The sequence below is a fragment of the Pseudophryne corroboree genome, chromosome 12, assembly GCF_028390025.1.
Source record: "Pseudophryne corroboree isolate aPseCor3 chromosome 12, aPseCor3.hap2, whole genome shotgun sequence".
NCBI classification, from domain to species: domain Eukaryota; kingdom Metazoa; phylum Chordata; class Amphibia; order Anura; family Myobatrachidae; genus Pseudophryne; species Pseudophryne corroboree.
The window spans coordinates 80973197-80996933 of NC_086455.1; the positions used below are offsets into that span (position 1 = coordinate 80973197).

At 46.6% G+C, this 23737-nt stretch overlaps 1 protein-coding gene and 1 pseudogene across 1 annotated transcript in view; one reads left to right on the forward strand and one right to left on the reverse strand.

Annotated features, from left to right (window-relative positions):
• The first annotated feature begins 1343 nt into the window (after positions 1 to 1343).
• Positions 1344 to 1462, forward strand: LOC134981695 (5S ribosomal RNA; annotated as a pseudogene).
• Positions 1463 to 5363: 3901 nt separating this feature from the next.
• Positions 5364 to 23737, reverse strand: part of SNAPC1 (small nuclear RNA activating complex polypeptide 1) — a 102920-nt gene continuing 84546 nt past the window's right edge. The window contains exon 10 of the mRNA XM_063947700.1: positions 5364 to 5648. Within this exon, the coding sequence (XP_063803770.1) occupies positions 5620 to 5648 (29 nt within the window). The 3' untranslated portion in view covers positions 5364 to 5619. The remainder of the gene's footprint in view (positions 5649 to 23737) is intronic.

The following is a 23737-nucleotide window of genomic DNA, read 5'->3' on the forward strand; positions in this document are numbered from 1 at the left end:
GTACTTTCAAGGTGTGCGTGTCCTGTTTTTATTTGGGTATTCGGTCGAATTGTGTCGAATTAAAAAACGGCCGAAAAATTGCCGCGATTCGCCGGTAATCGCATATACCCCATAGTACACAAACCATCATACAAAACTTCCCCTTCTGATAAATCCCTGGAGCATGCTCTGCATGATGCAGGAGGTTCCAATGATTTACTGTCCTTTCTGTTAGACATTATGTAAAAATGCAACAGATCGACTTAGTACGATAAAGCCAAACAAAATACAATACCTGCAAATAAATCCAGTATTATGTGACGGAATACACAGTAAAATATGCGTATAGGATAAATACTGTGACGCACTATATTAGCGGACCCAGACAGACATAGCCTCTTAGGGTACAGAATATAGTGACAGTCATATCTGGGAAACACTGAAAGTGAAACCATACAGCAGATACAGGCACACACAGTCAATGCAGAGATTATTAAGCAATAAGGCTGAACTTCCGGAAGTGACCAAGCCCGAATGGTCGGGCGTAACGAGTCTTCCACCCCTTGTCCCGTGCTACGGACTTTCCACTAGCTGGATCTACGGTGCTGGACTTCTATATTGATCTCAACTTTACTGAGTGGTGATGTATTATTAGTGTCCGTGCCAGTTTAACCTACTTATTTTCACATCCATTTTATCTGTGTAACCTTATGTGACTGTCAGGTCTTACATTCTCATAAAGGGAACATCAGTGCAGGAGCATTTTATATCTCCCTGATTGGGGATATTTGAATCCATTCATCACTCATACATTATGCCTATTTTGGAACATGTTCATATTTTTATTTACTAATGCAGGCAATAGATTAACCCCTCAAATTCATAGGAGGTGTATGAAATGATGATAGCTATTGTATTAACACTGACCTAACCTACAAAGCCCCAAGAGAAACAGTACATATTTAGTATTTGGGATCAGGGCATTTGCCCACACCTATATATTTATATTTATTTTTTCTTTGGAACTGCAACTATTTTCACTTGTATATTGTGAAATCACTTTCTATATCATATGGATACATTTATGAGCACAGACGCTCTTAGGTGTCTACTGTGACTCCAACATTTGTTCCTTCTCATGCTCTTCTTCCTCACAATCACTTTCTATTTTTCGTGGACTCTCACCAGCGATTCATCGGGAATATCCAGGATATCTATATACAGGGCTCATTCCGTTGTCTAACGCTGGCAGCAGATCCATCTTGACACGCTTTTTTCCACAATTTCTGTGTAATACTATCTCTTCTTTGAATCATTTTTCGGTGAACTCTCATCAGTGATTCCAGAGGGGAGCGCAACCAGTGACCTACTACTATACCACACTGTCAACGCCCAATTCCGCGTGATCTTGGAAGCTAAGCAATGTTGGGCTCGGTTAGTACTTCGATGGGTGACCTCCTTGGAATACCAAGTGTGACAGGACGGTCCCGTACGAAAGCACTCGCCGCTTTCGCGTCCTGTCTTCTGTGGCACAGATTGGAAGGTTAGGTCACACGAGGCCTGATCACATAGGGGATTCCCGCTTACCGCCAGTAACCGCCTGTTACTGACTCCACCCACTGCGCTGTGGGCGGGTTTATGCTGCCACCAAACTCCTAACCTGCCGTGGCGTTTGGAACCACGGTTCTGCTCTGTATGTGCCGACGCACTGCCTTACCACACCTGTGTGGTGTTGATGAATCCCCACTAGCCACTTGCTAGGCGTCTACCGGTAGCTGGCGGAAGGCGGAACTTGGAGACGTTAGGTGCTTTCCTGGACAGCCGGAGGACGGGGCTATGGTTGGCATAACCCTGTAGGTCACAAGATGAAGCAATCTTCTTGAGGCAATGATGTTTTATTTGCTCAATAGTTCTAAAGAGAACTCTTCCCTATTGCTAGGGGCAACAGCATACAGCAAGATGTTCCAGCAGAATAAGATGGTACAACTACAATACAACTCTGGAGGCACGCAGGTCTCCTTTTTATGTCAGTTTTCCACACAGTACCACAGGGGGGTAAGCCCTCCCTGTCTTCTCCAACCAATCAGGTTATTTTACAAAATACCAATAAATAAATTACATTTCAAAAGGAGATAAGTGCAATAAAACAATATCCTCCTTCCTGTCACCCAGACAACGTTTGGTATCAGATTAACATTCACTATTGATAAAATTTATCACATAGCTTCAAAATACAAATGTTTCTGTCTCATTCACATCTCCAGGCAAACCCAGTGTTTGAGATTACAACAGGAAAAGCTACAATACAAACAAACAGTCTTCCTTCCTGCATCTGCCATTCAGGGTTCGTATATCAATTAAATCATTACATGAAACAGGTTCCAAGTCCAGAACTACTTTACATATGGGATAAGGAGATCCCTGTGAGTAACATCTCTCTAAGGAACTTACACATCAAAAGGTATTGTCATTCACACCTCTCTGCTAGGACAGGGCCATTAGCATGCCACTTCCTACTGACAGGAGATGATTATTCAGACATCTATAGTAAGTGCATTTTCCTTTAAATATACAGGTGACCACATCTTAAATATAAATTCATTTAAACATGCATTCCAGCAATTGTGCAGAGCACTACATATGACATGTTAAGACACATCATTAAACATATTTTTAAACAGTCTGCGCCCAGCGCCGTAAGTACATTTAACAGTGACGCCAAGCGCCTATTGTCCGCAACATGGCGCCGGGCACTAGGGGTTAACCCCTTCAGTGCTGCAGCGGCCATTGTCCACATGGGCTGGGGTCTCTCCGGCCACACTCCTCCCCCCCCATTCAAGCGGGTCAACCAGGGACCCATGTCCCAACGATTCGGTCCCTGGTCCCGCAGTCCTTAATGAGGTTACCGGGAGTTCTTTGGGGGTTCAGGCTCCTCCTGACGTGACAGTCCATCCGCATTGCTATGAGCCTTGCCTTGCTTGTGGATAATATGAAAGTCATAAACCTGAAGAGCAAGGCTCCACCGCAACAGTCTGTCCAATTTCCCCAAGGTAGGTTGCAGCCACCTAACAGGTGGGTGGTAAGTCACCACGGTGGGGGGCCAGTTACACACAAGTGCCACCCACGGTGTCCCAATTGTGGCATACCCCACCTCCCACAATAGCAGTATACTGCTCAAACAGGCCACAGGGTGCTCCTGCCCATATGGCTCTTTCTGGCTCGGTACTGCTCCCAGTCCGTGCAGTGGCGCAGTAGTTCATAACGCACAGTCCTGGTCAAGAATGTGCGCCATCAGCACTGGAGCGGGTATCCGAGCCTCCTTCAATGACTGGAATGCCAACTCGCAAGCGGGTGCAAAGTCCACTGACTTGGGAATGCCCTTCCTAGCCATCTCTGTCAAGGGGTTCACTACAGGACTAAAGTCAATGACAACGTGTCCGTAGGGTTTTACAGGTTCTAAGGTCAGTACCGGTCTGGGTGATGTGGGTCGGGGACAGCCTCTGGTTGCCAAGCGCCTATTGTCCGCAACATGGCGCCGGGCACTAGGGGTTAACCCCTTCAGTGCTGCAGCGGCCATTGTCCACGTGGGCTGGGGTCTCTCCGGCAACACCAAGTGTAGTAGGAGCTTTCACCCACGAGGTACTCTGTGTCTTAAGAGGGGTACTCACGGAGAGATCCATGCTTACAATCTAAGCAATCTGGCTAGATTGCTCAGATTTTAAGCACAGATCACTCAAGTGTACCCCCCTAAGCGATAGCGATGCGCGGCCCCACACATAGCTATCGCCGGTGCTAGATTGGCCTGCATGCAGGCTCAATCTAGCACGTTGCTCACTTCAACCGTTGGGTGAAATGAGCCCCCCCCCCCCCCCCCGTCCTCCGCTGCATCGCTCAGCACACATCGCGTTGTGTTGAGCGGTGGAGGAGATGTGTGCTGAGCGGTTCGCTCAGCACACATCTCTCCCATGTATATGGGCCTTTACACTGACAGCAGATTCATTACTATTTTCCTTCCTCCGTTCATCTTTTACTATCACCCATACGGGTTTCAGGTTTCATTGGCATAAGCTCCCTATCCAGTTATCTCACAATCATTAGGAATACTTTCGATCCAAGCTAGTTGTTATTTCCGTACTAGGGATGTGAATTTATGAATTGACTATTAATTCAGTATATATCAGCATAATTCATCCCACTGTGTGACAATATTATTATTGATACACTCATAGTCACTATTAGTGTTTTAGTATCCAACCGGATTGGTTGGTAATTAGTGTTGTGTTTCCATGACATTTTATGTCTTTTAATCCTAAATAAAAAGATTTATTTTTAGCCTTATCTTTACTTTCAATTACTATTCTAAGAGTGCGCCCACACCAGAGTCTTCTTTTCTTCGTTCTTGTAAACAGTTTGTTACACTGACTCTGGGTGCACCACCATTTTGACTCTGATTGGGACTTTTCACCCGATTGTCAGATTTTGTTTTTTTTTGTATCTTTAGACTATCTCTAGACCAGTGCGGGATCTTCTACATATTCTTGTTGTTAAACTATAAATTGTCCCCTACTTTGCTATTATCAACTTTCAACATAACCGTACATAACTTGAAATAAACTGTGTGTTCCAATACACAAAAACATCTTTTTAATTAATTTCTAAAAGAGTGTCCATATACACATCGGTGCTTTCAAAGATACTTTCAATGGCAACAGCCCCCTATTAAGTATTGGAGGTCTAGTTTCACATAGATGTACAATTGCTTCTTTTGCGATATCCTCCTTCCAATATTGTAGATTGGAGGTTACATCAGAACATAATAGAAAGAATACCCAACGCATTTCATCTTACATAGAGACTTCATCATGGGTTTATCTCAGTTGGAAAGTATGTTCTTAAGATAAAGTTTCTAGACACTGTTTTTCACCAAAAACAGCCCCACGTTGTTGTAAAGGCGAGTATTTATGTCCGATTATTTCTAAAATAAGGCGTATGACACTTAACGTGTCAAGTTTGCAGATCAATTCACAGGAAAAAACTCTCAGTCATTCAACCATCTGCTAGAATGAGTAGTATGTCCCAGTATCCAAGTCCCGATAAGTTCCGGCATAGGGGGATAAGCGCTGGTTATCAGGGCTAATAGGATAGCCCTCAGCAAACCAATTAGGCGCTGTAAAGTACCGCAGCTAATTGGATACCGCCCCATGTGCATTACCTTCAAAAAGAAGTTGCCACTTTAAATAAAATGGTAAAATTGGAAATACCATTAATAGGGCGGACAACAGATCCTTTCAAGTTTTAATTCTACTTTCTAGCTGATAAATTATATTTTACTCAGATTTCACACAATATTTTTACAATCACTTGATATAAATACTGACAAACACTGGAATTGAGGATTCATTTATTATTATTAAACGTATGAATCTCAAAAATGTATTGTAGTCAATGTTATTACCACGCAGCATTTTAATCAACCATAAGAAAAAAATAATGCACTCTCCCAGTGACCAGTATTAAAAAAACATAAAACATACACACACACACACACACACACACACACACACACACACACACACACACACACACCACTTATTCAGGATTTATTAGTCCTGACTATCTCGCAGATAATCTTTGCCTCGCTCAGCGTTTTCTCTTTGGGAGGGGAAGATCTGCAAGAGAAAGAAACAAAACAAATGACATTAATGACAAATACAATTAGCATTACATAAATGGAATCTTTGATAGGGATGATGCCATATATTTTAGATACACATTGGTTAGATTATAATAATAAATATAAATGTTTTAAAATGTGTATGGAGTAGAGCATTAGACTATCAGTGATATGAAAGATTATTATATAGTGTGTGCAAATGCATGCACTGTATGTACAATGAGCCAGAAAAGTATTACCAGCTGACTAATATGCGGTCTTCCATGTGCCACCATAACAGCACAGACCATCTACTCTACAAGACCTTTCAAGGTGTCTGGGGGTATCTAGTACCAGCTTGCCCTATAACGCCTGTAAATTGCGAGGTGGAGGCACCACGAATCAGACTGTTTTCCAACACATACCAGATATTCCACTGAATGAGATTGTTAATTTGGTGCTCACACCATGAATTCCTCATCTTATGGCGCAAAAAAATCTCCAACAATCGAAGCAGTGTGGCAGGCTACACATTCCTGAAAGATTGTACTGTTGCCATGAAAGGCTGTACCTTGTCGGTAACGATATTTAAGTAGGTGGTACATGTGGTCAAAATAATGTCCACATGAATGTCCAGCCCTAGGGTTTTCCTTTAGAACAATGCCCAAAGCATGTCACTACCCTTCCACCGGCTTGTTTTTTTCCCCACCATGCATCATGATTCCATCTCTCCACAAGGTAAATGTCGCACACATACTTGGCTATCCATGTGATTTAGCAGAAAATGAGATTCATAGGTTCAGGAAACCTTCCATTGAACCAAAGTCTAGTTCCATTACTTGCATGTGTAATGAAGGTGCTTTCAATGGTGAGTATGGGTTTGCACAGGCTCTCCGACAGGCCTGAGGTTACGTAGCAGGGAATGATGCAATGTGTCATGACACGTTACTCTTATTTCCAATATTCTATTCTGTAGCCCTTCTGTTGACCTCTCATATTGAGTTTCAGACACCCAATACCATGTCGGCATCTTCATGGTTTTACCCTCCTCTGACCACTGTCAGCAGGTACTCCTAACGGCTGACCTTGGGAACCCCACGTCTTACAGTTTTGGAAATGCTCCTACCCAGTCTTCTGGCCATAACGATTTGGCCTTTATCAATGTCACTATGGTCTTCACACCTGCCCATATATATACATTATGGTAAGAACTTACCATTGATAACGGTATTTCTCCTATGTCCACAGGTTTCCACAGGATAACAATGGGATATGATGGAGCGACAGCGGATTGGCACTTGCCCAGGCAAATCAGTTGCATTCCCAAGCATTTAGGCAGGAGCATTATGTAGAACCCTATTCAGGCGAGAACACCACACATGCACACCCTTCCATGCAAGAGGGAAGAGTTTAGTGAATATAAAAAATCTCAAATCAGGTGCGTCAGGGTTGGATCCCTGTGGACATAGGAGAAATACCGTTGTCAACGGTAAGTTCTTACCATAACGTATATTTCTCCGGCAGGGTCCACAGGTTATCCACAGGATAACAATGGGACTTCCCAAAGCAATTTTTAGTGGTGGAAACGCTCCTGATTAGACAGGAGAACCTTACGCCCATATTCAGTGTCATGGGAGGCAAAAGTATCCAAGGCATAATGTCTAATGAATGTGTTAATGCAGTGTTTTTCAACCACTGTGCCGTGGCACACTAGTGTGCCCTGAGCAGTCTCCAGGTGTGCCGCCATAGAAGCACAGCCAGGCCCATCAGTGTTTTGCCGCTACTGAGGCCCTGGAATGATCAATACTGGCGGGTTCAGTGGTTGCGGAGCCAGTTCTAATTTTGGGCCCGGGCAGTGTTGGGCTCTTCTGGCTTTCTCAGATGTGACTCAGGCGTTACCTATGGAGAAGCCGTGACATGACATCCTAGGACACGCAACTGCACCATGCATCACCATTATATTTGAATATGCCTTGGCAATATTTAAATCTTGTTCAGTGTGCCGCAAGTTGTAAAAAGGTTGAAAATCTCTGTGCTAATGGAAGACCATGTGGCTGCCTTACATATCTGTTTTGCTGAAGCACCATGTTGTGGTGCCCATGAAGGACCTAACTTACGTGTAGAGTGAGCAGAGACGTTAGCCAGAACAGGGAGATCAGCTCGAGAATATGCTTCTAAAATCATCATTCAAAGCCATCTTGCTAGCGTCTGTTTAGTAGCAGGCCATCCCCTCTTGTGAAATTAGTAGAGAATGAAGAGAGAAACTGTTTTTCTGATGGCACTGGTACGATCCACGTAGATTCTTAATGCACGGACTACGTCCAGCGACGCTTCTCCCGCAGAAAGTCCCGATACCTGAAAAGCCGGGACCACAATTTACTTCGTTAAGGTGAAACTTAGATACCACCTTAGGAAGAATACCTGACCTAGTTCTGAACTGCTTTATCTGGATAAAAAAAAATGATAAAAGGAGATTTACAGGACAGCGCTCCTAAATCTGACACTCTTCTAGCTGATGCTATAGTCAGCAGAAAGAGAACTTTAGCAGTCAACCACTTAAGATCCACTTTATTAAGTGGTTCAAAGGGAGCAACTTGAAGAGCTTTGAGAACCAGGCTTAATCCCAAGGCACTGCAGGAGGAACAAAAGGTGGTTGAATGCGCAGCATTCCCTGGAAAAAAGTATGCACATCCTGTAAATTGGCAAATTTCTTTTGGAACCATACAGTCAATGCTGATACTTGTATTCTCAAGGCGGCCACCTTCAAACTCTTATCCATTCCTGCTTGAAGGAAATCTAAGATTCTGGATACTCTGAAAGATTTTGGGTCCATACTTCTTTCACTGCACCAATGAATATAGGCTTGCCATATTCGGTGATAAATGCGAGCTGAGGAGGGTTTCCTTGCTCTGAGCATAGTTTGAATTACCTGTTGTGAAAAACCTCTTGACTTCAGGATAGAGGTTTCAACAGCCACGCCGTCCAAGACAGTCGATCCAGATGCCTGTGATAATAAGGACCCTGCATCAGTAGTTCTGGACGTTGAGGGAGCAGAATTGGAGCATCCATCGACATCCTCTGCTGATCTATGTAACAATGCCTTCTGGGCCAAGCCGGAGCTATTAGAATCACGGCACCCTTTGCTTGCTTTATTTTCCTGACCACCCTGGGTAACAGGGAGATCGGAGGAAACAGATCTGCCAGATGAAAATCTCATTTCACTGACCGTGCGTCCACAAGGACCGCTCTGTGATCCTTTGTTCTTGACCCGTATGCCGGTGCCGGTACTTTGTTGTTCTGACGGGACGCCATGAGATCTACCTCTGGCAACCCCCACTTGTCTACTAGAGTCTGAAATACTTCCGGGTGTAGAGCCCATTCGCTTGCTTGAATGGCGTGTCGACTGACAAAGTCCGCTTCCCAGTTTAGGACTCCCGGAAACGAACACTGCGGACAATGCTGGGAGATGGAGTTCTGCCCACTTTAGTATGTGACTTGCCTCCTTCATTGCTTTTTGGCTGCGAGTTGCTCCCTGATGGTTGAGGTACGCTACTGCCGTTGCATTGTCCAAGCGGATCTGGACTGGTTTTCCTTGCAGAGTGTCCTTTGCCTGAATCAGTGCCATGTACATGGCCCGAAGTTCCAACAGGTTTATTGGCAAGCAACTTTCTTCTGTGGTCCACTGTCCTTGGAACCATAATTTTCCGGACACTGCTCCCCAGCCCTGAAGACTGGCATCTGTTGTCAGGACCTCCCAATCTAATATCCAAAAGGGTCTCCCCTTGTCTAGACTGGATGTCTGCAGCCACCAGGCTAATGACCTTTTTAACTTTACTGGAAGTACCATCGTCTGTTTCTTTATTGTCTGAAGTACTCCATTCCATCTGGCCAGAATCAGACGCTGCTGAGGTTGAGTGGAATTGTGCATATTCCACCATGTCGAATGTTGACACCATCAACCCCATCACTCGCTACGTGAATTGATATTGTGTAACAATTACTGAATCATTAACTGCACCTTGGATATCTTGTAAAGAGGTAAAAATATTTTCTGCAGACTTGAATCCAATACAGTCCCAAAGTGAATCATCCGTTGTGACGGAAATGGATACGACTTTGCCCAATTTATGAGCCATCTGTGGTTCTGTAGACAAGTTATTGTCTGTTGGAGATGGCTCAAGAGCAATTCCTGGGATTGTGCCAGGATTAAAAGATCGTTGAGGTATGGAAAAACTCTTATCACCTGCTTGCGGAGATAAGCTGCCATAACCACCATGATCTTGGTAAATAATCTGGGGGCTATGGCTAACCCAAAGGGTAAGGCCTGGAACTGAAAATGCTGCTGGAGGATGGCAAACCTGAGGTAACACTGATGAGACAATGCTATAGGAACATGCAGGTAAGCATCCTGTATATCCAGAGATACCATGTAATCCTCTGGTTCTATGGCCAAAACCATGGAGCGTAACGTCTCCATGTGGAAACGTGGTATTCAAATGTATTTAACATTTTGAGATTGAGAATTGGCGGAATGACCCATTTGGCTTCTGAACCAAAAACAAGTTGGAGTAAAACCCCTGTCCCCGTTGTGCCGGGGGTACTGGAATTATTACTCTCGACTGAAGCAATTTCTGAACTACTTCTTGCAGGGCTCTGGCCTTCGCCTCTATACGAGATGGACTGGTGCAGAAGAACCTTCGAGGAGGCTGCTTCTTGAAGGGGAAAACATAACCCAGAGATACCGCTTCCTGCACTCAAGCATCTGTTGTCGACTGCTGCCATATGTGTGCAAACTGAAGAAGTCGGCCCCCTACCCTGGTGTCCCCCAGGCGGAGGCCCCCACCATCAGGCTGATAGTTTCTGTTCTGGTTTGGAAGCTGGCCCTCTGGTGGCCCATTGCTTCTTTGCCTTACCAAACTTATTGTATTGGGGCTGCTTAGCCTCACTCTTTCCTTTTGTTTTTCCTTGCCACCGAAATGGCCGAAAACCCAAACCCCTAGGCCTGGAGTTATAATTGGCAGGAAACCTAACCTTCTTGGATTCTGCTTCTGACACCAAAATATCTGTCAATTCCTTACCAAACAGAATATTCCCAACAAAAGGCAAAGATTCCAGAATCAGCTTTCCATGTACGCAGCCAAATTGCTCTGCGAGCCGCTACCGTTAAGGCTGATGCCTTGGAAGCAATAGTACCCATATCTATTGCTGCTTCTTCTAAGAATACCGCAGCCTGCTTCATGTGAGCTATATGGGATGCCTGCTCCCTAGTGGGTGCCGAAAGCCCGTTTTCCAGGTCGTCAGCCCATTCAGCTACCGCCTTTGCCATCCAAGCTGAAGCCATGGCTGGTCTTATGACTGCCCCTGACAGAGAAAACATGGTTTTCAAAAAATCATCCACTCTTCTGCCTGTGACATCATTTAAAGATGTAGACGGTAAAAGGCAATATAGATTTTTCGTACTAATCGAATGACGTGCGTACCTACCTTTGGAGGCACTTCTCTTTTTAAACAGTCCCCAGTTGGAAAAGGATAATAGGAATCCCATTTTTTTGGAATTCTATCTTTTTTATTGGGTGTAGCCCAAGCTTCCTCCATGATTTCCGTCAGCTGATCTGACCCTGGAAACGCCATCCTAACGGTTTTGGGACGTCTAAACACAGGTGCCTTCGTTTTTAACACCGGCTCTGCTGAATCCTCTAGGGACAGAATAACCTTCATTGCTCCAATTAATTCAGCTATATCCTCTGAGCTGATACCTTCTACTTGTTCTTCATATGCTGAAGCAAAGTATATAGATCTATCATCATCTGATGCATCATCCTGTGTAGCCTGTGAATTTAATGATATATTTACCCTTGGTGTATCAGCTTGTTTACTTGGAGAAGCTGTTGGGGCTATATCGTAAGAAGGGAGCTGCATGTATGGGTTAAAAGTGTACCCTACTCCTGAGATTGAAGCTGTAGGGACCGTTAAGCTATACTGGACAAGGTCTGTGCAAACATAGCCCAAGGTGGATCTACCTGCCGTTAAAACAGGGATCTGCCTTGCAATCTGCTGAAAGGCAAAACAATATGTACATAACCCATCATATGCCAGATCCTGTGAGGGTAATTCCACTTTGCAGGACAAACATGTCATGAGTGTTGGTGTTACTGTTAATGTAACCTCGTCACCTTTGCCACTCTTAGACATGATAAATAATCAGCTTTTCACAGTGTACTACACAATTTGTGACTGTAATCACTTTACTATAGTTAAAGTGATATCAATCTGACCCCAACCCATGCACCAGCATTGAGGCTCTGAAGAAACCACTGACAAACATATATAAAGTCAGCAATCATACTAGCAGTCAGTCACATGTTATACATTAGTCATATGAGCATATTATCAACGACAAACACATTTCAAAGTATGTAGGAGTACATATTACTGAATTCGGTTCTAAACAGTTCTTTAACGTATTCAGACGCATTGCGAAGAAAACCACAGCAATGTGCACAGACTCATATGCAATAGGCACTAAAGTTAACTTAGTTCATACTGACAAAAAGTAGATAGAAATTTAGTGCTGTATAACCCGTATTCAGTAGAGTGGGATACAGGGAGACTCACCCCACTGTTAAGATCGATGAATACGTTAGCGAACGCCTAGTGGATCCAGACGCTACTAGTGTACACTGCCGCTCCGAGAACTTTTTAGTGAACACAGACGCACTGTGCATGCAGACACACCGGTCATACAGACGCCTGTACTGCAATCCGGTCTCCTCGCGGTAGCACTTAGTGTACACAGACGCAGCGGCCTATGCTGCGACAGAGACCCCTCGTGGTAGCGTCTGAGACGGAAGTGAGGCAATCAGTTCATGGCGGGAGACCGGCGGAAACTGGTCATGAACTGGGGGGGAGGGACGACCAGGAGAGCGTCTGACTCCCCACCGCTGACATCCCCCCTTTGTGATCGCAGCCTCCTACTAATCCTGGTGCCTTATGATCCCTAAGGCCTAGCACTGGTGCACCCGTGGTGGCGGCGCGCCAGCTGTTTGGTAGTCGCCTCCCAATACAGTGCGGCTGTGTCCGTTAATCCCCTTCTAAGTGGTACCGATGCCTTACCTTCTCCCCGTGCTCCGGCCACAGCCTGGTAACGTCTGCTGGACCTGCTAGTTACATCCGACACAGATGCCCGTCGAGACAGCACTTGTACTGTGGGTAAGCGTTGTTGCGACCCGGCAGAGAGTTGTTGGAGCGACTCTTTCCAATATGCGTACAAGACGCTGTTTGGAAAGATCACTCAGAAACGTAGTAAGACTATAAAAATAAAATAAGAAAGCTTAGGGCTGCCAAACACCGCAGCCCTGTGACCATGGTCCGGCTCCTGCCGCACCAAACAAAAAAACTGATTTGCCTGAGCCAGTGGGCGGGGATATATGGACGAGCCCGTTGCATCCTGGGAGGACTGAAAGCTTGTGATCGTTTGGTGCCAATTCGCTGTCGCCCCATCATATCCCATGGCTAATCTATTGACCATGCCGGAGAAGTTCTTAATTGAACACTCAGTCTAGAAGTACCCAATATCAGCTTACTCTTTCATATATCCATGTTCTTAACCAGCACCATTTTTACAAGTCTACTTTATTTATTTTACATGGGTGTTCTATTATTTTGGCTAATGGGTGTATATCTGTATTTACTATACATGCTTGGTGGACAGGTGACATTTTGTGCTATATATAAAAGCAGTGCAGGCTGGGCGTGGCCTAACTGCTGTGGAGTGCAGACGAGTATTTGCAGAGCTCCTTCCTCAAAGCTACTAATTGCCCATGTCTTAGTGTTCAGATCCGCTGTGGGCGCCCCTGCTAGATTCCTCTGTCTCCCTGGGGTCCAACTGAGCCAAGCGCTGATCGCCGCAGGTCAGCTCTGTCTGTCCCTGCAGGTTGCGGTCTCAGCGTATGTTGAAGCCGGGGGCTCAAGTTTTCCCTGCACCCGCGATATAAGCCCCGGAGCGCGGGCAGGTAGCAGCAGAGAAATCCTCGATCGCGGGACTTACCCTGCATATCCACACCGCTCACAAGCCTCTCCGGACCCCCGGCATGGACATCAGCTGGGGCTCTGGGACTAGAGGACGCTGGGCAGGGAGAGTCAGCATCAGGACCAGCATCAGGGAGCCGCTGCGGCCATCTTGAGTCCCCTTTGCCTGTGCTGGGACTGATTGCAGCAGTGGCCTGTCTGCTTTGGGAAGGCTTGGATACTGGCTGGACCGTGTCTGGAGCCCCTCTTGTGCAGCACAATATCTTATAATCTGCAGAGACCAGCTTCCAGTGCAGGGCGAGTGCCCAATACCTATATCTGAAGTCACCTTCCATTTCTATCCTGTCTTCATAACAAGTATAACCCATGTTACACTATCCTCATCTGGTGGTACAGTGTATTCTGTTTATACAATCAACCACGCTGCTGGCTCTGTGAGGGCACAGTTACTCCGGAATCTACTGATGTTTTCAGATATGATGTCCTCGTAGTGAATTAATATACCTGGGCCACCGCCACACTGCATATAAGTACATAATTAATGTGACATTCTTGTACGGAATAGTACTTGCAACATACCACCCTGTTCTAGTCTGTCGTGATCAGCTTACTTGAATATATATATATATATATATATATATATATATATATATATATTTTTTTTTTTTTTTTTTTTCTGTCTCAAAGACGTAATGCCGTCTAAATGTCAGAAGGATTCAAACGGGGTCCCCCTGGTGAGTTTTTTCAGTCACCTTCGTCACAAGGTGCCAAGGGCAAATTCCCCACTGATAAAGTACATAAGCCTCTTTCTACAATTTATAACCGCATCGATTCCGGTGGTGGCATCCAATATGGGAGATGATGCCCCGTTAGCGATTGGCTCTATGAAGCAACTCCTACCCTCCTTTAACTCAGACTTCTCGCTGGAATTTAAACTGGCATTGCAAAGCTGCCAACAATCTGTCGATGCTATAGGCTAGCGTACAGACCACTTAGAAAATAAACTTGTAAAAAAGTGGTCAAATCTCACAATGACCTTATCTCCCTTCATAAAGACTTTCAGGTGGAGGTTATGGCTCTGCGCAGTAAGGTCGGAAGATAGATCACGTCGGAATAACGTGAAGAGCAGAGGAATTCCAGAGTCTGTATCGAATTCAGACTTAACAGAATATGTCACTGATCTCGTCACGAAAACTGCTGTCTACTGTCCATATTACAGACTTTCTGCTGGATCATATCCATCGACTGCCTAAGGCAAGATCAGCTCCAAGGGATGCGCCAAGGGTCATGCTCATGAGGTTCCACTACTATCACATCAAGGACCAGGTGCTCCAAGCTGCTAGATCCGTGGACACTGCCAACTCAATACTAGGGGATCTTCAGGTCTTTGGGGACTTACCTGCTGCTACGTTGGCACTTCGGAGGTCCTTCACTCCAATCACGAGAGCTCTCCGAAAGGCAAATATCCAATATCGCTAGGGCTTCCCTACTAGTCCGATTGTCAGGCGAAATGGTAATACAAGTGTCATTGCTTCGCCAGACGAAGACACCCGACTTCCGGTTTCTTGGAACTTAGAAGTGACCTCTTCTGGCCTCCCGCACACGTCCAAATTAGCCCAGGACTGGTCAAATGTGAGCAACTCGACCTGAGTGTCAATATTCTCTATGTTCTATTTGTTCAATTATCTTTTTTCACAGGCCTGAAGTTTGTTGGTCCTTGATATGAGGATCCATGTTGCAGACTGATAATCGGACTTCACTTGATACTATTGATATTATAGCGTCTCTCTACATATGTGGATTAATGTTCTTTTACTTACTGTTTTCCTTTTCACAGCTCACTCTCCTGGTACTTGCTCTTTCTATTCAATTGCCTTGGTGCCTCATGATGTAGTTTGCACGGGTTAGGTTATGTGTTTCGTTGATAGGTCTCTCTCCTGGTGCTCCATTGTTGAGTTAACTTATGGGAGGATGGAGCGCCAGTGGATTTCAGTTTAATATGTACTACATTCTGTTCTCGGGTCTATGTAGAGTGGTGGTGGAGGCTATAGATGCCACTTCCCACAATGTGCCACCGCTTCTGGTGGTCTAAAGCTGCATCTATATGGTGCATGGTTTATTTACTATTGTTCCCCATTTTCTCTTAACTGTCTCCCTCCGCCCCCCCCCCCCCCTTCCCCTGCTTTAACTTTGAAGTCGTTGAAAGGAAGTACAAGGAAGAGGGTATTAATGTATATTCTTCTACGTGTTATCGTGCTTACACCTTTGTTTCGTTTTTACATTACTGGTCCGTACTGATATATCATTTTGTTAGGATTCATTATGGTTAATGTCATTTCTCTGAATGTCAAGGGTATAAATTCCCCAAACAAGCGGAAAAACTAGCGCTCTCTCATTTTGCGAAGCTTAAAGCCCACATTGTTGCCCTGCAGGAAACTCAATTTATGTCTCCCCCCTCCAACATTCTAAAATAAGTTTCCATTGTGCTATATGTCTAACGGCCCAAGCAAAAAAAGCAGGGGTAGCTGTTTTAATATCCTGCTCTTGCAATTTTATAGTAACCAAGCAACTCTCTGACTCTGATGGCACATACTTGATATTGGTGGGCACACTGGATGACAAAACCGTTACCTTAGCGGTAGTCTACACCCCCAACTCCAAGCAGATCTCCTTTCTTAGGAAGTTCCGTACTGTTCTTCAGTCCTGTTTAACGGGGTCCCTTCTCCTTTTAGGAGACTTTAATATGGCACTTAATCCAAATTTAGATAAAATATCCAAGCCCTGCCCCCCAAAGGCTTTACCTAAATGTCATCAATCCACAGCGTTTAGACGCATAATTCACAAATACGAACTACATGATGTTTGGAGGGCTAAAAACGAGATTTATGGTAAGGACTTACCTTTGTTAAATCTCTTTCTGCGAGGTACACTGGGCTCCACAAGGATTGGATAATGGGGTGTAGAGGAGGATCTTGATCCGAGGCACCAACATGCTCAAAGCTTTGACTGTTCCCAGAATGCACAGCGCCGCCTCCTCTATAACCCCACCTCCCTGCACAGGAGCTCAATTTTTAGTTAACCAGCCCAATGCAGTAGCAGGAAGAGAGACGACAACGGTTAGTAGCCACAAACACCACACTCTCACGACAAGAGAAGTGTCAGCGGCTAATGCCATACCAACCCAAAGAAGCTAAGTGCATCAGGGTGGGCGCCTTGTGGAGCCCAGTGTACCTCGCAGAAAGAGATTTAACAAAGGTAAGTTACCATAAATCTCGTTTTCTGCTGCGGGGTACACTGGGCTCCACAAGGATTGGACAATGGGGATGTCCTAAAGCAGTTCCTTATGGGAGGGGACGCACTGTAGCGGGCAGAAGAACCCGGCGTCCAAAGGAAGCATCCTGGGAAGCGGCAGTATCGAAGGCATAGAACCTTATGAACGTGTTCCCGAGGACCACGTAGCCGCCTTGCACAATTGTTCAAGGGTCGCACCACGTTGGGCCGCCCAAGAAGGTCCAACAGACCGAGTAGAATGGGCTGTAATGTGAGCTGATAGACCAGCCTTCACATAAGCATGTGCAATCACCATTCTAAATCAATCTGGCCAGGATCTGCTTGTGAGCAGGCCAGCCACGTTTGTGAAATCCAAACAAAACAAAGAGAATCAGATTTTCGAACAGAAGCAGTTCTCTTCACGTAGATACGGAGAGCCCGTACCACATCCAAAGACCTCTCTATGGGAGACAGATCAGGAGAGACAAGGGCCGGAACCACAATCTCCTGATTAAGGTGGAACGAAGAAACCACCTTAGGTAAATATCCAGGACGAGTCCTAAGAACCGCCCGGTCACGGTGAAAAATCAGATATGGGGAACTACAAGACAAGGAACCCAAAACCGACACTCTTCTAGCAGAGGCAATAGCCAGCAAGAACGCCACCTTAAGGGAAAGCCACTTAAGGTCAACTGAACCCAGGGGTTCAAACGGAGGCTCCTGCAATGCCTCCAAATCCACCGACAAGTCCCAAGGAGCCACAGGCAGGACATAGGGAGGTTGGATACGCAACACACCCTGAGTGAAAGTATGAACATCAGGTAAAGTCGCAATTTTTCTCTGAAACCACACCGACAAAGCAGAAATATGAACCTTGAGGGAGGCCAGACACAGGCCTAAATCTAGGCCCTGCTGCAGAAAAGCCAAAAGTTTGGCTGTACTAAACTTGGAAGCGTCATAATTATTAGATGCGCACCAAACAAAGTAGGAATGCCAGACCCTATAGTAAATCCGAGCAGAAGCCGGTTTCCGGGCCCGCAACATAGTTTTAATGACCTCTTCAGAAAAACCCTTAGCCCTCAAGACGGAAGCTTCAAGAGCCACGCAGTCAAAGACAGCCGGGCTAGGTCCTGGTAGACACAGGGGCTCTGAACGAGGAGGTCTGGGCGAAGTGGAAGCAGAAGTGGACACTCTGACGATAGGCCTTGCAGGTCTGAGAACCAGTGCCGTCTGGGACACGCCGGAGCTATGAGAAGCAGATTTCCTTTTTCTTGCTTGAACTTCCGAATTACCCTGGGCAGGAGTGACACCGGAGGGAACACGTACGGCAGCCGAAACCTCCACGGCACCGCCAGCGCATCCACGAATGTTGCTTGAGGATCCCTTGTCCTTGCTCCGAAGACCGGAACCTTGTGATTGTGTCGAGACGCCATCAGATCTACATCTGGAAAACCCCACTTTTCCACTAGGAGTTGAAACACTTGTGGATGGAGGCTCCACTCCCTGGCATTGCACGTCCTGACGACTGAGAAAGTCCGCTTCCCAATTCAGGACTCCCAAAATTAATTTTGCCGATATGGCCGGTAGATGGCGTTCCGCCCAACGTAGAATCCGTGAGACTTCCTTCATTGCTGAACGGCTTTGAGTGCCGCCTTGATGATTTATGTAAGCCACAGTGGTGGCGTTGTCTGACTGTATTTGAACAGGACGGTTCTGAATTAAATGCTGGGCCAGGTTCAACTCATTGAAGACCGCCCGCAATTCCAGAATGTTGATCGAGAGGAGAGACCCCTCCTTGGTCCACCGACCCTGAAGGGAGTGTTGCTCCAGCACCACGTCCCTACTTCTTAGACTGGCATTTGTCGTCAACAGGACCCAGTTGGATATCCAGAAGGGAAGGCCCCTGCACAACTGTTGGTCCCGGAGCCACCAAAGTAGCGACAGACGGACCTCCGGAGTCAATGAGATCATGCGAGACCTGATCCGGTGAGGCAGGCCGTCCCACTTGGCTAGAATCAGCCTCTGGAGGGGTCGAGAATGGAATTGAGCATATTCCACCATGTCGAATGCGGAGACCATGAGGCCCAGCACCTGCATTGCCGAATGTATCGACACTTGCGGACGAGAAAGGAAGCAACGAATCCTGTCCTGAAGCTTCAGGACTTTCTCCTGAGACAAGAACAACCGCTGGTTGCGAGTGTCCAATAGCGCTCCCAGGTGCACCATGCTCTGAGCAGGGACCAGGGAGGATTTCTTCCAGTTGATGAGCCACCCGTGGGCTTGTAGAAACCGGACCGTAATATCCAGATGACACAGGAGAAGTTCTGGGGAATTTGCCAGGATTAACAAGTCGACCAGGTACGGCAGTATCCTGACCCCTTGACGGCGGAGTACCACCGTCACCACCGCCATTACTTTGGTGAATACTCGCGGAGCCGTTGTCAAACCAAAAGGTAACGCCCGAAACTGGTAATGAAGGATGCCAATAGCGAAACTCAGGTATTGCTGATGTGACGCTGCTATAGGAATATGCAGGTAAGCATCCTGTATATCCAGGGAGACCATGTAGTCCCCAGGTTCCAAGGCTAGAACTATAGAGCGAAGGGTTTCCATACGGAACTTGGAAACCTTCACAAACCTGTTTAATGCCTTGAGGTTGAGAATGGGCCGGGAGGACCCATTCGGTTTCGGGACTAGAAACAGCGGACAATAGTACCCCCGGCCCCTCTGAGCAAGAGGCACCTGTACTACGACTACTGTATCCAGGAGGGTCCGTACCACCGAATGCAGTGTGTTTGCCTTTGTCTGGTCCGACGGGACGTCTGTCTGGCAAAATCGATAAGGGGGTCGGTTTTTGAAGGCTATGGCGTAACCTCGAGTGACGACTTCCCGTACCCAGGCATCTGAAGTGGTCTTCAACCATTCCTGGGTATACCCTAGAAGCCTGCCCCCCACCCTGGGATCCCCCAGGGGGAGGCCCGCCCCATCATGCGGCAGGCTTATCGGTCTTGGAAGCTGGCTGAGGGCAGCCCAGGCTCTTTTGGGCTTCAGCTTACCAGGTTTGGAAGTGCGGGCCTGCTTGTGGTACGCCTGACCTTTTGCTTTACCTGAAGGGCGAAAGGACGTACCTTTAGCCTTCGACACAGTAGGAGCGGTATTTGGTAGACAGGCAGTTTTGGCAGTAGCCAAGTCAGCCACTATCTTATTTAAGTCCTCCCCAAACAGAATATCCCCCTTGAAAGGGAGTACCTCCAGGGTTTTCTAGAGTCCAGATCCACAGACCAGAATCTCAGCCACAATATCCGGCGAGCCAGGACTGACGTAGTAGAGGCCTTGGCTGCTAGGATACCGGCATCCGAAGCTGCCTCTTTAATATAGCGAGAAGCTGTGACAATATATGACAAGCATTGTCTAGCATGGTCAGAGGAGATTTCAGTATCTAACGCCAAGGCCCACGCTTAAATAGCCTCGGCAGCCCATGTAGCTGCAATAGTGGCCTTTGCGCAGCACCAGTGAGGGTGTAAATCGCTTTCAGATAACCCTCCACACGCTTATCCGTAGGCTCTTTTAGAGACGTGACGGTAGTGACAGGCAGAGCTGAGAAAACCACCATCCTAGCCACATGTGAGTCCACTGGTGGAGGCATTTCCCAATTCTTAGACAACTCTGGCGCGAGGGGATAGCGAGCCAGCATTTTCTTGTGAGGTACAAACTTCGTACCCGGGTTTTCCCAGGGTTCCTGACGTATTCTCCACTAGGTGGTCAGAGCGAGGTAAAACTTGTTTAACCACCTTCTGATGCTTGAACCTATCTGGTTTCTTAGGAGGGACGGATGGCTCGGGATCATCCGTAATCTTTAGAATTAACTTAATAGCCTTCACAAGATCAGGAACATCCACATGTGAACTACCCTCCCCATCAGCCGTATCCGAGTCAGAACCTGTGGGGTCAGTATACGTGCCGTCTTCATCAGACGATGTGCCAGTGACAGCAGTGGATTGTGAGAAGACAAGCGCTCGCTTAGAGGACCCCTTGGACTTAGGCGAGCGATGGTCAGACTTTTTAGTAGTCAGGGACTGGTTCAACTTCTTTAACTGAGCAGATAAATCGTCCGCCCACGGCGGGTTAGCTGCAGGGACCACATACGGTTGTACCGGCATTGGGGGTCCCATAGGGGGTGTTCGTTTATGAACTAGCGTATGCAGAAGCATGGAAAAAGCGGCCCACGGTGGGTCAGTATGTGCCTCTGTTGCCACAGTCCCACTGGGGGGCAAGGAGCCCCCAGAACCAGAGCCCACAGCTGCTATATTCTCCTCATATGGATCTATGGCTTCAGCAACACAGGGCAGTGTGTTCAGCCCCAGAACCGTTACCCTCAGAAGCCGACATGATATACTTGCAGTATGAGGTAACACAGTACAATTATCAGCAGCACTATACCTCTAAACCCAAACCCCTGTGCAGTGTAGTCAGCACCAGCAGAGATAAAGGAGAGATATGGTGACTAAATCACAGAGAAAAATACGTAATACAGTATATCTTTGTGAAAATCCTATATTAGATAAAACCTGACGCACCAAGCCCCCTCAGGTTATAGAATATAGGGATAGCAAGTTGAGTGAAAGACACGAAATGGACAACACTCAGCTATCAATGCACACACAGAAAGTCACAGTTTGTACAATGCAGAGGTTATTACTGACAAGAATACTGCACTGGACTAGCTTACACAGCTATATAACAATAGATATAACAGTACACAGTAAGAACTGGATGTATATCACAGGGTAATTGTACTATAAAACCCTGACTAAGTGCACTCTTTCTTACTAACACTGACTAAAAAAGGCAGGTAGAATACTTAAGTGTCATGTAAAGTCACAGCACTGACAACCAGGCGGCTTTACATAGGAGGATTTGCCCAAGCAGTCCCAGGAACAGTGAGCTGAGGGATAATGGCGCCGCAGTCACTGACAGGGAGCATGGAAAAGACAGAGATGCAGCTCCAGGGTGGGAACACTTGCTAGAAATGGCGCCCTGGGGCTGGGGGAGGGGCTTCAGGTCTAAGCCTTATCCCCTCTGCTGGCAAAACCACCGGGTACTGTGGGCGATATAAGAATTGGTTTAGAGAGAAAACCTGATCTGTGCCCATGCCCTGGTGATCTAGTGGGATCGCCTGTATCCAGTGTCCACCGCCAGCGCGCGCGGCCCGCCTCCCACTGACCGCGCCGGATTGCGATAAAGACCGGGTCCCGCAAGCGGGACCCACTCACCACCTCCCGAAGCGTGGCCACGCGATCCTGGAGAGCCCCAGCCTTGTGTGTCTAACGTGAAGAAAACCGGAGCCTCCGCTGTAGGTACCCGGCAACCAGGGCTCGGGAGTGTACAGCGCCGCTGGGGAGAGCTGGAGCTGCAGCAGTGAATGTCACAAGACATTTACCACCACTGCTGCCCTTGAAGTCTTCACTTTTTACCTCATAAAAAGCTTTTCTTAGGGCTGCTTGGAGCAGCCCCTCTGTTAAGTGCCTGCTTACTGCAGCACCAACTTACAAAACTAAGCTCCTGTGCAGGGAGGCGGGGTTATAGAGGAGGTGGCGCTGTGCATTTTGGGAACAGTCAAAGATTTGAGCCTGTTGGTGCCTCGGATCAAGATCCTACTCTACACCCCATTGTCCAATCCTTGTGGAGCCCAGTGTACCCCGCAGCAGAAAACCCTACCCGTAGGGATTATACTTTTTATTCCCCTGTACATGGGTCATTCTCCAGGATTGATCTGGTGTTCTTAGATAAATAGACCCTCCAACAGATTAAAAAAACCAACTATTCTGCCAGTTGCATGGTCCGATCATTCAGCCCTATTCTTATGCTGGGACCCCTATTCTTTTAGAAGTCTGCCATGTCCTTGGTGACCACCTTCTCTCTAATCAGAAAACTAGGAACTCCATTGCCCAAATGCTTACTATGTATCTAGAAACAAAATAACCCAGCCGACACTTGTGTGTTTACACATTGGTGCGCTCTCAAGGCAGTAACTCGTGGATCTGCACTTCAGGTGGCTGCACGTCTGCGTAAACGGAGGGAGGCTCATCAGAGGGATGTGGAGACTAGGCTGGCAGTCCTCAAGAACAAGCTCAAATCTGCCCGCTCTGATAAATCCCTATACCGAGAATATCTTAGGGTTAGAGAGGAATGGAACAGTCTTGCTCTGACAGAAGTTCAAAATCTGTTTAGCATAGCGGCCAGATTATTAGCTAGGAAACTAAGAGCAAAAACTGCAAAGGATCGGGTGAAGGCCGTCACCAATTCTCAGGGTACAAAAGTGACAGACCCGGTAGACATAGCTTCAGCCTTTGCCAACTACTATGCTTCTCTATATAATCTAAAAAATGATTCTTCGATTCCGCAACAGACATCTGAAGATATTAATTTTTTGGAGAAAATGTCCCTGCCCAGTCTGGAGAAGTCTAATCTCCAATCCCTGGAACTACCCTGGTTGGAGAGAGAACTCTGACAGGTTATTAAAACCCTCCCAGCAGACAAAGCTCCGGGTCCAGACGGCTATATCAATAAAATCTATAACTTCTTCCAAGAGATATTGATCCCGATGTTGATTCCGGTTTTTAATGAAGCCTCTACAGTGGGGGCTCTCCCAAATGAAATGTTTGAAGCTAGGATAATCACATTCCCTAAACTGGGAAAAAACCCAGCATTGGTCACCAACTACCGTCCGATAGCTCTCTTGAACACGGACGTAAAGATTTACGCAAAGCGAATAGCAAATAGGCTGAATCCTCTGATCCCTACTCT